General features: G+C 41.0%; 1 protein-coding gene across 1 annotated transcript in view; it reads right to left on the minus strand.

The window, feature by feature from the left end:
* CTDSPL (CTD small phosphatase like) overlaps positions 1–17,129 on the minus strand; it is a 302,498-nt gene that overhangs the window by 111,703 nt on the left and 173,666 nt on the right. The window contains 1 exon segment of the mRNA XM_053713772.1: positions 13,904–14,061. Within this exon segment, the coding sequence (XP_053569747.1) occupies positions 13,904–14,061 (158 nt within the window).

The raw sequence follows: 17,129 nt of genomic DNA on the forward strand, positions 1-17,129 counted from the left end.
ACCAGATGGAAAAATGGACCTTGAGACAGAAGGTCCGGCCTTAATGGAAAGTGGCCAAGGTTGGCAACTGGACATCCGAACAAGATCCGCATACCAAAACCTGTGATGCCATGCTGGAGCTACCGGCAACACAAACGACTGTTCCATGATTATTTTGGAGATCACTCTTGGAAGAAGAACTAGAAATATAAGCAGGTTGGTAACACCAAGGAAGTGTCAACGCATCCACTGCTTCTGCCTGAAGATCCCTGAACCTGGACAGGTATCTGGGAAGTTTCTTGTTTAGATGAGAGGCCATCAGATCTATTTCTGAAAGACCCCACATCTGAACAATCTGAGAAAACACATCTGGATGGAGGGACCAATACCCTGGATGTAAAGTCTGACGGCTGAGATAATCCGCTTCCGAATTGTCTACACCTGGGATATGTACTGCAGAAATTAGACAAAAGCTGGATTCCGCCCAAGAAAGTATCCAAGAAACTTCTTTCATAGCTAGGGGACTGTGAATCCCACCCTGATGACTGACATATGCCACAGTTGTGATATTGTCTGTCTGAAAACAAATGAACGGTTCTCTCTTCAATAGAGGCCAAATCTGAAGAGCCCTGAAAATTGCACTGAGTTTCAAAATATTGATTGGTAATCTCGCCTCTTGAGATTTCCAAACCCCTTGTGCTGTCAGAGATACCCAAACAGCTCCCCAACCTGAAAGACTCGCATCTGTTGTGATCACAGTCCAGGTTGGACGAACAAAAGAGGCCCCTAGAACTATACGATGGTGATCAGAGATAAGGATAAGGATAATAATTGTGATATCCATGTATAATCCCTGCACCATTGATTCAGCATACAAAGCTGGAGAGGTCTCATATGAAAATGAGCAAAGGGGATCGCGTCCGATGCTGCAGTCATGAGACCTAAAACTTCCATGCACATAGCTACTGAAGGGCATAATTGAGACGGAAGGGTCCGACAAGCTGAAACCAATTTTAATCGTATCTTGTCTGTTAGAGACAGAGTCATGAACACTGAATCTATCTGGAAACCTAAAAAGGTGACCCTTGTCTGAGGAATCAAGGAACTTTTTTGGTAAATTGATCCTCCAACCATGTCTTTGAAGAAACAACACTAGTTGATTTGTGTGAAATTCTGCAGAATGTAAAGACTGAGCTAGTACCAAGACATCGTTCCAATAAGGAAACACCGCAATACCCCGTTCTCTGATTACAGAGAGTAGGGCACCAAGAACCTTTGAAAAGATTCTTGGAGCTGTCGCTAGGCCAAATGGAAGAGTGACAAACTGGAAATGCTTGTCTAGAAAAAGAGAATCTCAGAAACTGATAATGATCTGGATGAATCGGAATATGAAGATATGTACCCTGCAAGTCTATTGTGGACATATAATGCCCTTGCTGAACAAAAGGCAGAATAGGCCTTATAGTCACCATTTTGAAAGTTGGTACTCTTACATAACGATTCAAATTTTTTATAGATCCAGAACTAGTCTGAATTTTCTTTCTTTGGGACAATGAATAGATTTGAATAAAACCCCAGACCCTGTTCCCGAAACGGAACTGGCATGATTACCCCTGAAAGATCTAGGTCTGAAACACACTTCAGGAAAGCCTGAGCCTTTACTGGATTTGCTGGGATGCGTGAGAGAACATATCTTCTCACAGGATGTCTTACTCTGAATACAATTCGATACTCCTGAGAGACAATACTCAGAATCCATTGATTTTGGACAGAATTTGTCCAGACATCCTTGAAAAATCTTAATCTGCCCTCTACCAGCTGAGCTGGAATGAGGGCTGCACCTTCATGCGGACTTGGGGGCTGGCTTTGGTTTCTTAAACCGCTTGGATTTATTCCAATTTGAAGAAGGTTTCCAATTGGAAACAGATTCCTTGGGGGGAAGGATTAGGTTTCTGTTCCTTAATTTGTCGAAAGGAACGAAAACGATTAGAAGCTTTAGATTTACCCTTAGGTCTTTTATCCTGAGGCAAAAAACTCCCTTCCCCTCAGTGACAGTTGAAATAATTGAATTCAACTGAGAACCAAATAACTTGTTACCTTGGAAAGAAAGAGATAGCAATCTAGACTTAGATACCATGTCAGCATTCCAAGATTTAAGCCACAAAGCTCTTCTAGCTAAAATAGCTAAAGACATAGATTTAACATCAATTTTGATGATATAAAAAATGGCATCACAAATGAAATGATTAGCATCTTGAAGCAAGCGAACAATGCTACACAAATCAGAATCCATTTCTTGTTGCGCTAAATTTTCCAATCAAAAAGTTGATGCAGCGGCAACATCAGCCAAATAAATTGCAGGCCTGAGAAGATGACCAGAATATAAATAGGCTTTCCTTAGATAAGATTCAAGTTTCCTATCTAAAGGATCTTTAAAAGAAATACACTATCTTCCATAGGAATAGTAGTAAGTTTAGCAAGAGTAGAGATAGCCCTATCAACTTTGGGGATCTTTTCCCAAAACTCCATTGTTACTGCTGGCAAAGCATACAATTTTTTAAATCTTGAAGAAGGAATGAAAGAAGTACCAGGCCTATTCCATTCCTTAGAAATCATATCAGAAATAGCATCAGGAACTGGAAAAAGCTCTGGAGTAACCACGGGAGGTCTATAAACAGAATTTAAACGTTTACTAGTCTTAATAACAAGAGGACTAGTTTCCTCAATATCCAATGTAATCAACACTTCTTTTGAAAAAGAACGAATGTACTCCATTTTAAATAAATAAGTAGATTTGTCAGTGTCAATATCTGAGGAAGGATCTTCTGAATCAGATAGATCCTCATCAGAGGAGGATAATTCAGTATGTTGTCAGTCATTTGAAATTTCATCAACTTTATGAGTTTTAAAAGACCTTTTACATTTATTAGAAGGCGGGATGGCAGACAAATCCTTCTGAATAGAATCAGCAATAAAATCTTTTAAATTCACAGGTATATCTTGTACATTAGATGTTTTAAAGGAACAACAACAGGCAATGCACTATTACTGATGGACACATTCTCTGCATGTAAAAGCTTATCATAACAACTATTACAAACCACAGCTGGAGAAATAATCTCCACAAGTTTACAACAAATGCACTTAGCTTTGGTAGAACTGTTATCAGGCAGCAGGGTTCCAACAGTGATTTCTGAGACAGGATCAGATTGAGACATCTTGCAAATGTAAGAGAAAAAAAAACATATAAAGCAAAATTATCAATTTCCTTATATGGCAGTTTCAAGAATGGGGAAAAAAAAATGCCAACAGCATAGCCCTCTGATAGAGAAAAAAGGCAAGAGGCATATAGGAATGGGGTTTTAAATAGTGAAAATATTTGGCGCCAAGTATGACAAACAACACAAACAGAAATTTTTTTGATGCTAACAACATCCGGAAATGACACACTTGTGTCTTCAAAGGCGCAACCTTGTGAAAGAACTCAGCGTCGACTAAAACGCCGGAAATGACGAATTTGCATCATCGAACGTAACTTCATGCCAAAAAAATCTCGCGACAAAAATGAAGCGATATACTTTGGCATTTTGCGCCCTCGCAAGCCTAATTTTGCCCGGAAATTAAAAAGAACAGCCAATTGAAAAAAGACTATACCCCAGGTAAGAAACATTTTTTTTCCCTAAAAAATGCATTTCCCAGATATGAAACTGACAGTTTGAAAAAGGAAATATACTTAAACCTGATTCATGGCAAATATAAGTACAATACATATATTTAGAACTTTATATAAATACATAAAGTGCCAAACCATAGCTGAGAGTGTCTTAAGTAATAAAAACATACTTACCAAAAGACACCCATCCACATAGAGCAGATAGCCAAACCAGTACTGAAACGGTTATCAGTAGAGGTAATGCAATATTAGAGTATATCATCGATCTAAAAAGGAAGGTAGGAGATGAATCTTTACGACCGATAACAGAGAACCTATGAATTAGATCTCCCGTGAGGAAAACCATTGCATTCAATAGGTGATACTCCCTTCACATACCTCTGACATTCACTGTCAGGCTTTAAAATGCTGAGAAGCGTATATCAGCATAGAAATCTTAGCACAAACTTACTTCACCACCTCCATAAGAGGCAAAGTTTGTAAAACTGAATTGTGGATGTGGTAAGAGGTGTATTTATAGGCATTTTGAGGTTTGTGAAACTTTGCCCCTCCTGGTAGGATTGTATATCCCATAAGTCACTAGCTCATGGACTCTTGCCAATTACATGAAAGAAATATGCGTTATCCAACGTGCGCATGAAGCTTACTTCTAGTGGAGTTGATGCTCGAGTGATAATTACCGCTCCATTGGCCCATTTTTGGGTTTTACTTGCAATCTGGCTCAAAGTGTTTTACTGAGTTTTATTAGACAACCAATATATGTGTCCGACATATTTTTTTAATACCCTAGGATAATTATATAAAATCAATATGTTTATGTATCTATACAAGGTCAGTATGCTCAGCAGGTTAAAGACAATTATTATGGCGAAGAAGCATTCATTTTGCTATAAGAAGGAACCTACATTTTTTTAAATGTTCAGTCTCATTAAAGAGGAGTAGTAGACATCTTATTAAAGGAAATGCAATAAGGTAATGATGGAAAAAGGGATTTGGAATAAGCATGTGTAGCTACAGTAGTCTCATGTTATTTAAATGACCAAAGGTAGATGTAGGAAACAGGAACAAGTAACAATGCAGGCTACCATGACAGCATCCTACTGTGTATGCAGAAAAACATCACTTCTAATAGTGCAAAAGTCATACATGACATCATGAGTGAAATAATACTCATGCATAACCTGATCAAATTGTCATTATAGTGAAACCTTTGTAATTGTATCAATAGCAACTCTTTGCAGGGGCAGTTTCTGCAGCTACTGGGAAGTAATTTAACCCCTGCAAAGGGGTTAAACACATAGTTAAACACATAGGGTTGCAGAGTCGTTAGTGAAAAAAATGACATGCTCTTATTCTTTAGAATATGTAATTGTATCACTATTAGGGTCCTTTAAAGAGACAAAGTCAAAATTAAACACGATTCAGACAAAGCAATAAAAAAAATAAAAAAAACTTTCCAAATTATCTCTGTTATCAAATTTGCTTCATTTTCTTGATACCCTTTGTTTATAGTAAACCTAGATAGAGCTACCTAGATTACCTCATCAACAAAGGACACAAAAACAGAATTTATGCTTACCTGATAAATGACATGCTCTTGTGGTGTATCCAGTCCACGGATTCATCCTTTACTTGTGGGATATTCTCCTTCCTAACAGGAAGTGGCAAAGAGAGCACACAGCAGAGCTGTCCATATAGCTCCCCCTCCAGCTCCACCCCCCCAGTCATTCGACCGAAGGTTAGGAAGAAAAAGGAGAAACCATAGGGTGCAGTGGTGACTGTAGTTTAAAAATAAAAAACACCTGTCTTAAACTGACAGGGCGGGCCGTGGACTGGATACACCACAAGAGAAATAAATTTATCAGGTAAGCATAAATTCTGTTTTCTCTTGTAAGGTGTATCCAGTCCACGGATTCATCCTTTACTTGTGGGATACCAATACCAAAGCTTTAGGACATGGATGAAGGGAGGGAACAAGACAGGTACCTTAAACGGAAGGCACCACTGCTTGTAAAACCTCTCTCCCAAAAATAGCCTCCGAAGAAGCAAAAGTATCGAATTTGGAAAATTTGGAAAAAGTATGCAGCGAAGACCAAGTCGCTGCCTTACAAATCTGTTCAACAGAAGCCTCATTTTTAAAAGCCCATGTGGAAGCCACTGCTCTGGTAGAATGAGCAGTAATTGTTTCAGGAGGCTGCTGGCCAGCAGTCTCATAGGCCAGACGGATGATGCTTTTCAGCCAAAAGGAAAGAGAGGTAGCAGTCGCCTTCTGACCTCTCCTCTTACCAGAATAGATGACAAACAATGAAGTTGTTTGTCTAAAATCCTTAGTTGCTTGTAAATAGAACTTTAAAGCACGAACTACATCAAGATTGTGCAACAGATGTTCCTTCTTCAAAGAAGGTTAGGACACAGAGAAGGAACAACAATTTCCTGGTTAATATTCTTATTAGACACAACCTTAGGAAGAAAACCGGGTTTGGTACGCAAAACTACCTTATCTGCGTGGAACACCAAGTAAGGTGAGTCACACTGTAAGGCAGATAACTCTGAAACTCTTCGAGCAGAAGAGATAAGAATCACAGACGCCCTCTCCTGCTTGATTCTGGCAACCAGACGAGGAAGGAGAGGAAACGGTGGAACACATAGGCCAGATTGAAGGACCAAAGCACTGCTAGAGCATCTATCAACACCGCCTGGGGATCCCGGGACCTGGACCCGTAAAGAGGAAGTTTGGCATTCTGACGGGACGCCATTAGATCCAATTCTGGAGTGCCCCATAGCGGAGTCAGCTGAGCAAATACCTCTGGGTGGAGTTCCCACTCCCCCGGATGAAAAGTCTGACGACTTAAAAAATCCGCTTCCCAGTTGTCTACTCCTGGGATGTGAATTGCTGAGAGGTGGCAAGAGTGATCCTCTGCCCACCTGATTATTTTGGTTACTTCCATCATTGCTAGGGGACTCCTTGTTCCCCCTTGATGGTTGATGTAAGCTACAGTCGTGATGTTGTCCGACTGAAATCTGATGAATTTGGCCGCAGCTAGCTGAGGCCATGCCTGAAGCGCGTTGAATATCGCCCTCAGTTCCAGAATGTTTATCGGGAGAAGAGCTTCTTCCCGAGACCATAAGCCCTGAGCTCTCAGGGAGTCCCAGACAGCACCCCAGCCCAACAGACTGGCAGCTGTCGTTACGATGATCCACTCTGGTCTGCGGAAACACATTCCCTGAGACAACCACCAGAGAAGAGAATCTCTGGTCCCCTGGTCCAACTGTATTAGAGTAGACAAATCTGCATAATCCCCAGTCCACTCTTTGAACATGCATAGTTGCAGTGGTCCGAGGTGTATCCGTGCAAAAGGGACTAAATAAATTTATCAGGTAAGCATAAATTCTGTTTTCTCTTGTAAGGTGTATCCAGTCCACGGATTCATCCTTTACTTGTGGGATACCAATACCAAAGCTTTAGGACACGGATGAAGGGAGGGAACAAGACAGGTACCTTAAACGGAAGGCACCACTGCTTGTAAAACCTCTCTCCCAAAAATAGCCTCCGAAGAAGCAAAAATATCGAATTTGGAAAATTTGGAAAAAGTATGCAGCAAAGACCAAGTCGCTGCCTTACAAATCTGTTCAACAGAAGCCTCATTTTTAAAAGCCCATGTGGAAGCCACTGCTCTGGTAGAATGAGCAGTAATTGTTTCAGGAGGCTGCTGGCCAGCAGTCTCATAGGCCAGACGGATGATGCTTTTCAGCCAAAAGGAAAGAGAGGTAGCAGTCGCCTTCTGACCTCTCCTCTTACCAGAATAGATGACAAACAATGAAGTTGTTTGTCTAAAATCCTTAGTTGCTAGTAAATAGAACTTTAAAGCACGAACTACATCAAGATTGTGCAACAGATGTCCCTTCTTCAAAGAAGGATTAGGACACAGAGAAGGAACAACAATTTCCTGGTTAATATTCTTTTAGATACAACCTTAGGAAGAAAACCGGGTTTGGTACGCAAAACTACCTTATCTGCATGGAACACCAGGTAAGGTGAATCACACTGGAAAGCAGATAACTCTGAAACTCTTTGAGCAGAAGAGATAGCTACCAAAAACAAAGCTTTCCAAGATAAAAGCTTAATATCTATGGAATGTAAAGGTTCAAACGGAACCCCTTGCAGAACTGAAAGAACTAAATTCAGACTCCATGGCGGAGCCACAGGTCTATAAACAGGCTCGATTCTGACTAAAGCCTGAGCAAACGCTTGAACGTCTGGTACCTCTGCCAGACGTTTGTGTAAAAGAATAGACAAAGCAGATATCTGTCCTTTTAAGGAACTAGCTGATAATCCTTTCTCCAATCCTTCTTGGAGAAAGGACAATATCCTGGGAATCCTAATCTTACTCCATGAGTAACCCTTGGATTCGCACCAAAAAAGATATTTTCGCCAAATCTTATGGTAGATTTTCCTGGTGACAGGCTTTCTAGCCTGAATCAGGGTATCAATAATCGACTCAGAGAAACCACGCTTTGATAGAATTAGGCGTTCAATCACCAAGCAGTCAGACGCAGAGAAATTAGATTTGGATGTTTGAAAGGACCTTGTATTAGAAGGTCCTGCCTCATTGGTAGTGTCCATGGTGGAACAGATTACATGTCCACTAGGTCTGCATACCAGGTCCTGCGTGGCCACGCAGGCGCTATTAGAATCACCGAAGCCCTCTCCTGCTTGATTCTGGCAACCAGACGAGGGAGGAGAGGAAACGGTGGAAAAACATAGGCCAGATTGAAGGACCAAGGCGCTGCTAGAATATCTATCAGCACCGCCTGGGGATCCCGGGATCTGGACCCATAAAGAGGAAGCTTGGTGTTCTGACGGGACGCCATCAGATCCAATTCTGGAGTGCCCCATAGCTGAGTCAGCTGGGCAAATACCTCCGGGTGGAGTTCCCACTCCCCCTTGTGAAAAGTCTGACGACTTAGAAAATCCGCCTCCCAGTTGTCTACTCCCGGAATGTGAATTGCTGAGAGATGGCAGGAGTGAGCAAGCTGAGGCCATGCCTGGAGAGTGTTGAATATCACCCTCAGTTCCAGAATGTTTATCGGGAGAAGAGCTTCTTCCCGAGACCATAAACCCTGAGCTTTCAGGGAGTCCCAGACTGCGCCCCAGCCCAACAGACTGGCGTCGGTCGTTATGATGATCCACTCTGGTCTGCGGAAACACATTCCCTGAGACAGGTGATCCTGAGACCACCACCAGAGAAGAGAATCTCTGGTCCTCTGGTCCAGCTGTATTTGAGGAGAAAAATCTGCATAATCCCCATGCCACTGTTTGAGCATGCATAGTTGCAGTGGTCTGAGGTGTATCCGTGCAAAAGGGACTATGTCCATTGCCGCTACCATTAGCCTGATTGTCTCCATGCACTGATGCTACAGATGGCCGAGGAATGGCATGAAGGGCTCAGCAAGTGGTTAAGAGTTTTAACTTTCTGACCTCCGTCAGAAATATTTTCATTTCTACCGAGTCTATTAGAGTTCCTAGGAAGGAAACTCTTGTGAGGGGGGGGGGAGAGAACTCTTTTTGATGTTCACCTTCCACCCTTGAGACCTCAGAAAGGCCGATACAATTTCCGTGTGAGGCTCTTTGGAAAGTCGACGCCTGAATTAAGATGTCGTCTAGATAAGGCGCCACTGCTATGCCCCGCTGTCTTAGAACCACCAAGAGGGACCCTAGCACCTTTGTGAAAATTCTGGGAGCAGTGGCCAACCCGAAAGGAAGAGCCACAAACTGGTAATGCTTGTCCAGAAAAGCGAACCTGAGAAACTGGTGATTATCTTTGTGGATTGGAATGTGCAGATACGCATCCTTTAAATCCACAGTGGTCATATATTGACCCTCCTGGATCATTGGTAAGATTGTCCGAATGGTCTCCATCTTGAATGATGGGACTCTGAGGAATTTGTTTAGAATTTTTAGATCCAGCATTGGTCTGAAAGTTCCTTCTTTCTTTGGAACCACAAACAGGTTTGAGTAAAACCCCAGCCCTTGTTCCGCAATTGGAACTGGGTGGATCACTCCCATTGTATGTAGGTCTTCTACACAGTGTAAGAACGCCTCTTTCTTTGTCTGGTCTGAAGACAGACGAGAAATGTGGAACCTTCCCCTTGGAGGGGAGTCCTTGAATTCTAGAAGATATCCCTGAGATACAATATCTAAGGCCCAGGGATCGTGTACATCTCTTGCCCAGGCCTGAGCGAAGAGAGAGAGTCTGCCCCCTACTAGATCCGATCCCGGATCTGGGGCTACCCCATCATGCTGTCTTGGAGGCAGCTGCAGGCTTCTTGGCCTGTTTACCCTTGTTCCAGCCCTGGTAAGGTTTCCAGGCTGCCCTGGGTTGTGAAGTGTTACCCTCTTTCTTTGCAGCAGGGGAGTATGAAGCGAGACCGCTCCTGAAATTCCGAAAAAAACGAAAATTATTTTGTTTATTCTTTGTCTTGAAGGACTTGTCCTGGGGGAGAGCATGGCCTTTTCCCCCAGTGATTCCTGAAATAATCTCTTTCAATTCAGGCCAGAAGAGGGTCTTTCCTTTGAAAGGGATGTTCAATAGTTTAGATTTTGACAACACATCGGCCGACCAGGACTTTAGCCATAGCGCCCTGCACGCCAAAATGGCGAAACCTGAATTTTTTGCCGCTAACTTAGCTAGTTGGAAAGCGGCATCTGTGATAAAAGAATTAGCCAGCTTAAGAGCCTTAATTCTGTCCATAATGTCCTCATATGAGGTCTCCGTCTGGAGCGCATCTTCCAGCGCCTCAAACCAGAAAGCAGCTGCAGTGGTTACAGGAACAATGCACACTATAGGTTGGAGAAGAAAACCTTGTTGAACAAAAATTTTCTTAAGTAAACCCTCTAATTTTTTATCCATAGGGTCTTTGAAAGCACAACTATCTTCTATAGGTATAGTTGTGTGTTTAGCAAGTGAAGAAACAGCCCCCTCCACCTTAGGGACCGTCTGCCACGTGTCCCGTATGGGGTTAGATATGGGGAACATTTTCTTAAAAACAGGAGGGGGAACGAAGGGAATACCTGGTTTATCCCAATCCCTAGTAACGATATCCGCAATCCTCTTAGGGACCGGGAACACATCAGTGTAAACAGTAACTTCTAGGTACTTGTCCATTTTACACAATTTCTCTGGAACCACCATAAAGTCGCAGTCATCCAGCGTAACTAATACCTCCCTGAGCAATAAGCGGAGGTGTTCTAGTTTAAATTTAAAAGCCAACGTATCTGAATCTGTCTGAGGAGAAACCTTTCCTGAATCAGAAATTTCTCCCTCAGACAGCACATCCCTCGCCCCCACTTCAGAGTGTTGTGAGGGTATATCGGATACGGCTACTAAAGCGTCAGAATGCTCATTATCTGTTCTTAAAACAGAGCTATCACGCTTTGCAGGTAACACGGGCAGTTTAGATAAGAACACTGAGGGGGTATTATCCATAACTGCCGCCAAGTCTTGCAAGGTAAAAGAGTTAGACGCACTAGAGGTGCTAGGCGTCGCTTGAGCGGGTGTAACTGGTTGTGACACTTGGGGAGAGGTTGACGGGCTAAACTCGTTACCTTCTGTCTGAGAATCATCTTGGGCCACATTTTTAAGTGCAACAATATGTTCTTTAAAGTGTATAGACATATCAGTACAAGTGGGACACATTCTGGGGTTCCACCATGGCTTCTAAACACATTGAACAAGGACTTTCCTTGGTGTCAGACTAGTAGTAATATAAACAGGCTTGTAAATCACTTTAATCAAGTAAAAACACACTTTGAAAAAACGGTACTGTGCCTTTAAGAAATAAAAAAGGCACACAATCTTGCAAAAACAGTGAAAAAATGCAGCAAACTTTTCGAAATTTTTACAGTATGTACCTAAAGCATTAGTAAGATTGCACCACTAGCAATATAAACTATTAACCCCTTAATGCCCAAACCGGATCGACAGTAGTAAAAAAAAAAACGGTTAAAGAAACTTCAGCACCTTGCCACAGCTCTGCTGTGGCCCTATCTGCACCCTTAGGACCAGATTTGTGGGGAAAAAGCTTCTTATAGGCCCTCAAACTGCAGCAGGACCCTCCATGTGAAACAGCCTGAACTTCTAGTCAAAATAACTGCACATCTAAGGCGCAAAATTAGGCCCCTCCCACCTCACTCCAGTGCTTGTGAGGCCTAAAGAAACACTCCCAAGTGTTTTAGTAATAGCCATATGGGTAATAACCCCTGAAAGAAACCCAAAGGAACCTTCAAAGTGTCTCAAAAAACGCAATTTTTCAATAAAAACCGTTTGCCATTAAGTAGTGTCAACCAGCATAAACTAGCCCTGTTATGTAAGCTTGCAATTCCATACTTAGTCTCTGAATACAGCTTACCCTTCCCTCATGGGGATATTATTAGTCTCTTCTAGCATTATCACAGTCTTGTCTAGAAATAAATGACTGAACATACCTTATTGCAGCCTAACCTGCAAACCGTTCCCCCCCAACTGAAGTTTTCTTGCACTCCTCAGTCCTATGTGGGAACAGCAGTGGATTTTAGTTACAACATGCTAAAATCATCTTCCTCCCTGCAGAACTCTTCATTTCTTTCTGCTAGAGAGTAAATAGTACACACCGGTACCATTTAAAATAACAAACTTTTGCTTCACTTTACCCTTCCGATTGCTTAGAGCTGGCAAAGAGAATGACTGGGGGGTGGCGCTAGAGGGGGAGCTATATGGACAGCTCTGCTGTGTGCTCTCTTTGCCACTTCCTGTTGGGAAGGAGAATATCCCACAAGTAAAGGATGAATCCGTGGACTGGATACACCTTACAAGAGAAATTTGATTTTTTTTAATAGCATGTTCTATCTAAACCACTGGTTTTCAAACCTGTCCTCAGGACTCACTAACAGGCCAGATTTTGAGGATATCTGAACTGGAGAACAGGTGAAATAATCAGATGATTAGTAATCAGTTAATTTACCTCCTCTCTTCCAAGGTAATCTGGAAATCCTGGCCTGTTGGGGAGGCCTAGGAGAGGTTTGAAAACCAGTGATTTAAACTATACAAGTATTTTTAGTTGACTATGCCTTTAAATCGTATAAACCTGGTGCTGTTCTATATCTTTACTATAAAATTACCATTTGGGTCTAAAAGTGAGATTTCTCTATTTAGTCTTAAATCATTTGAAACTATTTTAAAAAAAGGACACAAACCCCATTTTTTTTTTTCTTTAATGATTCAGATGGAGGCATGTAATTTTAATCAACTTTCTAATTTACTCCTACTATCAATTTTTCTTTGTTCTCTTTATTTAGAAAGCAGGAATGTAAAGCTTAGGAGCCAGAATATTTTTGTTTCAGAACCTGGATAGCGCTTGCTTATTGGTGGCTAAATGTATCCACCAATAAGTAAGTGCAACCCAGGTTCTGAAACAAAAATGGGCCAGCTCCAAAGCTTTACATTCCTGCTTTTTAAATAAAGATAGCAAGAGAACAAAGAAAAATTAATAGGAGTAAATTAGAAAGTTGCTTAAAATTGCATGCTCTATCCGAATCAAGAAAGAAAGAAAAAATTGGTTTTAGTATCCCTTTAAGATAAAATGTAGAACCTATTTATAGCTTTAACACTTCAATATCATTTTAGTATGTTAAACAGTTTTAAAAGTATAAAAATCATAAGCCATGCGATTGATCTTAAAGGGACAGTCAAGTCCAAAAAAACTTTCAGGCTTCATAAAAGGCATGTAATTTTATACAACTTTCCAAGTTACTTTTATCATCAATTTTGCCTTGTTCTTTTGGTATTCTTAGTTGAATGCTAAGCCTAGGAGGTTCATATGCTAATTTCTTAGACCCGGAAGCTGAATGCATTTTGACCACTAGAGGGTGTTAGTTCATGTGTTTCATATAGATAACATTGAGCTCATCCATGTGAATTTACTGAGGAGTGAGCACTGATTGACTAAAATGCAAGTCTGTCAAAAGAACTGAAATAAGAGGGCAGTCTGCAGATGCTTAGATACAAGGTAATCACAGAGGCAAAACTTGTATTATAATTGTGTGGGTTTTGCAAAACCGGGGAATGAATAATTAAGGGATTAGCTATATTTTAAAACAACAAACATTCTGTTGTTGACTGTCCCTTTAAGGAATTTTTTAACGCTGCATAAAGTTTTTTCCTGCACTTGATGACAAAACACATTTCAGCTGGCAAACACTCAGTAGGACCGTACCTTCTGTATGCCCCCATTTTCTTCCACAAGAGGAGGAAGGGGACTGGAGTTGTTATTGGAGGTTGGTGGCTCAACATTATAACTTCGAAAACAGCAGAATAACGAACTGAAGATGCTCCGGTTCCGCTGCTTTTTCAAGCTGATATTACAATGGGAAACTGAAAAACAAACATGTGATGTTCAGTAAATTACACAGACATTGTTAATGTGACTAAACTACATAAAACTAGCTTAATGCAAGGCAGCACCATCATCAGCACAAGACGTCACCGGGCTGCATTTAATCAACCATGGAACAAAAAACAAATCTTCATTGCTTATTAACAAAAAGTGTAAGTTCACTATCAATGAGTTTTGCTGCTTAAAGGGACAGTCAAACTTTAATGATTAAGATAGAGCATGCAATTTGAACAACTTTTTTTTGGTATCCTTTGTTGAAGACTAAACCTAGGTAGGCTGATGGGAATTTAGGAGCTTGCATGCGACTATAGCAGTCTATGGCAGCAGTGTTTGCAATTATGTATACCATTACCATAAACAATGCAGCAAACAATGGTGCCAGGTGGTTTAAGCCACGTGCACGCTCTTGAGCTCATCTAGGATTACTCTTTGTCAAAAGATACCAAGAGAACTAAGCAAAACCGATACAAAAGTAATTTGGAAAGTTGTTTACAAGGTCATGCTCTATCCAATCAATTCAAGTTCTATTTTGGCTTTACTGTCCGTTTAACACATGAAATGAGTCACATCAGGTGTTTGAGACAATTAAAAGGGACAGTCTACTTGAGAACATTTATTGTTTAAAAAGATAGATAATCCCTTTATTACCCATTCCCCAGATTTGCATAACCACACTGTTATATTAATATACTTTTTACCTGTGTGATTAGCTTGTATCTAAGCCTCTGCTAACTGCCCCATTATCTCAGTTCTTTTGACAGACTTGGATTTTAGCCAATCAGTGATGACTCATAAATAACTCCATGGGAGTGAGCGCAATGCTATCTATATGGCACACATGAACTAGCAGTGGCCTGCTGTCAAAATGCACTGACATAAGAGGCGGCCTTCAAGGGTTTAGAAATGAGCATATGAGCCTACCTAGGTTTGTCTTTTCACAAAGAATACCAAAAGAACAAAGCAAATTTGATGATATAAGTAAATTGGAAAGTTGTTTAAAATTGCACTCCCAATCTGAATCATGAAAGTTTATTTTTGACTAGACAGTCCCTTTAAAGTTAATCCTGAATATATAGATTTCTAATTCGATGTTATAAAAGCAGCCCCTGTGCATGTCAATCTCACAGATTATCTAATACGATTACAATTTTGACAGTTTGATTTCATAAATAAAACCAAATGATTTCTAAACAAATCCTATCTACCACTGAAAGAGCTTAAAACATTATCATGCTACAAAAGTTTTGAAAGCGGCACCTACCTCCATATTTATAGGACATTAAGGGGTCGGAGCCATCAAGAATATAACATTGCCAGAAACACTTTTATGGCAGAGGGAAGAATTTTTATTATTGAACAGGAACAAAATGTTGCATGTAGCCCATTTCCCATCTCAGACCACCATCTGCTCACCTTTAATCCTAATATAGATACTAAACCTACTTTCCCCTCTCGCCCCCGCACCAGCAGAAATCTGCACACTGTGGACGCTCCCCAACTCTCCAATCTTATTCAACTACGCCTCCCCCACACTTCCACGATATCCTGCCCTGACCTTGCTCGAGCTGTCACTAGAACTATGTATATAAGCCAGGCTACTACTAGGTTTGTGAGCCCTAGTAATACACCAATAAGGGTCTGTTGGCTTCAAGAAATCTTTAACTGTAGCTATCTGAAGTGTCTAATTAAATTATAAATGTAATTGTGGGAGTCCACGGAGGCATTTGCAGAAGTGTAGGAGCTCCGGGCTGCGCTGAATTGCAACAATCCCATGTCCTTCCTTAGCCTCTGACATGATGGATGCTTCTAGTTGTTGAAGAACTAAAACTATAGCATCACATTACTGTTGGAGTTCTCCAGTAATAGTCATAGTCTGGGGATTAATGATGTAGATCTCAGAGCTGTGTGTAATGCGACTAAAGGATTCATAAGTAGGTAGATCCACCTCCTCTCTAGGCCAAAGTTTGGGAACTACCATGTCCAGGGTAGGATGTGTAGTCATAGACTAGACTAGTGATGGCAAACCTTGGCACTCCAGATGTTTCAGAACTACATTTCCCATGATGCTTGACTGGAGTTTAGAGTGCCTAAGCAACTTGGGAAATGTAGTTCTAAAACATCTGGAGTGCCAAGGTTCGCCATCACTGGACTAGACTGATGGAGTATGCAGAACATTGCTCAGAAATGGAAGAAAAATATTTGTAGTGTAAAATATTATATGGTAAAACTTAGGTGGGAAAAGTATATAATTAAAAGGGCAGTCAAGTCCAAAAACAACTTTCATGTTTCAAATAGGGCATGTCATTTTAAACAACTTTCCAATTTACTTTTTATCACCAATTTTGCTTTGTACTCTTGGTTTTCTTAGTTGAAAGCTAAACCTAGGAAGGCTCATATGTAAATTTCTAAGCTCTTGAAGGCCGCCTCTTATCACATGCTTTTTTAATTTGCTTTTAACAACATCGGAGAGCTAGTTCATGTGAGCCATATAGATAACATTGTGTTAATGCCCGTGGTTTGTGGCAGACACTGCACTAATTGGCTAAAATGAAAGTCAATAGATAATAAATAAAATGTCATGTGATCAGGGGGCTGTCAGAAGATGCTTAGATATAAGGTAATCACAGAGGTAAAAAACATAATTTATGCTTACCTGATAAATTTATTTCTCTTGTAGTGTATCCAGTCCACGGATCATCCATTACTTGTGGGATATTCTCCTTCCCAACAGGAAGTTGCAAGAGGATCACCCACAGCAGAGATGCTATATAGCTCCTCCCCTCACTGCCATATCCAGTCATTCGACCGAAACAAGACGAGAAAGGAGAAACCATAGGGTGCAGTGGTGACTGTAGTTTAATTAAAATTTAAACCTGCCTTAAAAGGACAGGGCGGGCCGTGGACTGGATACACTACAAGAGAAATACATTTATCAGGTAAGCATAAATTATGTTTTCCCTTGTTAAGTGTATACAGTCCACGGATCATCCATTACTTGTGGGATAAAAATACCAAAGCTAAAGTACACGGATGATGGGAGGGACAA

Source organism: Bombina bombina, chromosome 5 (genome assembly GCF_027579735.1).
Source record: "Bombina bombina isolate aBomBom1 chromosome 5, aBomBom1.pri, whole genome shotgun sequence".
NCBI classification, from domain to species: Eukaryota; Metazoa; Chordata; class Amphibia; order Anura; family Bombinatoridae; genus Bombina; species Bombina bombina.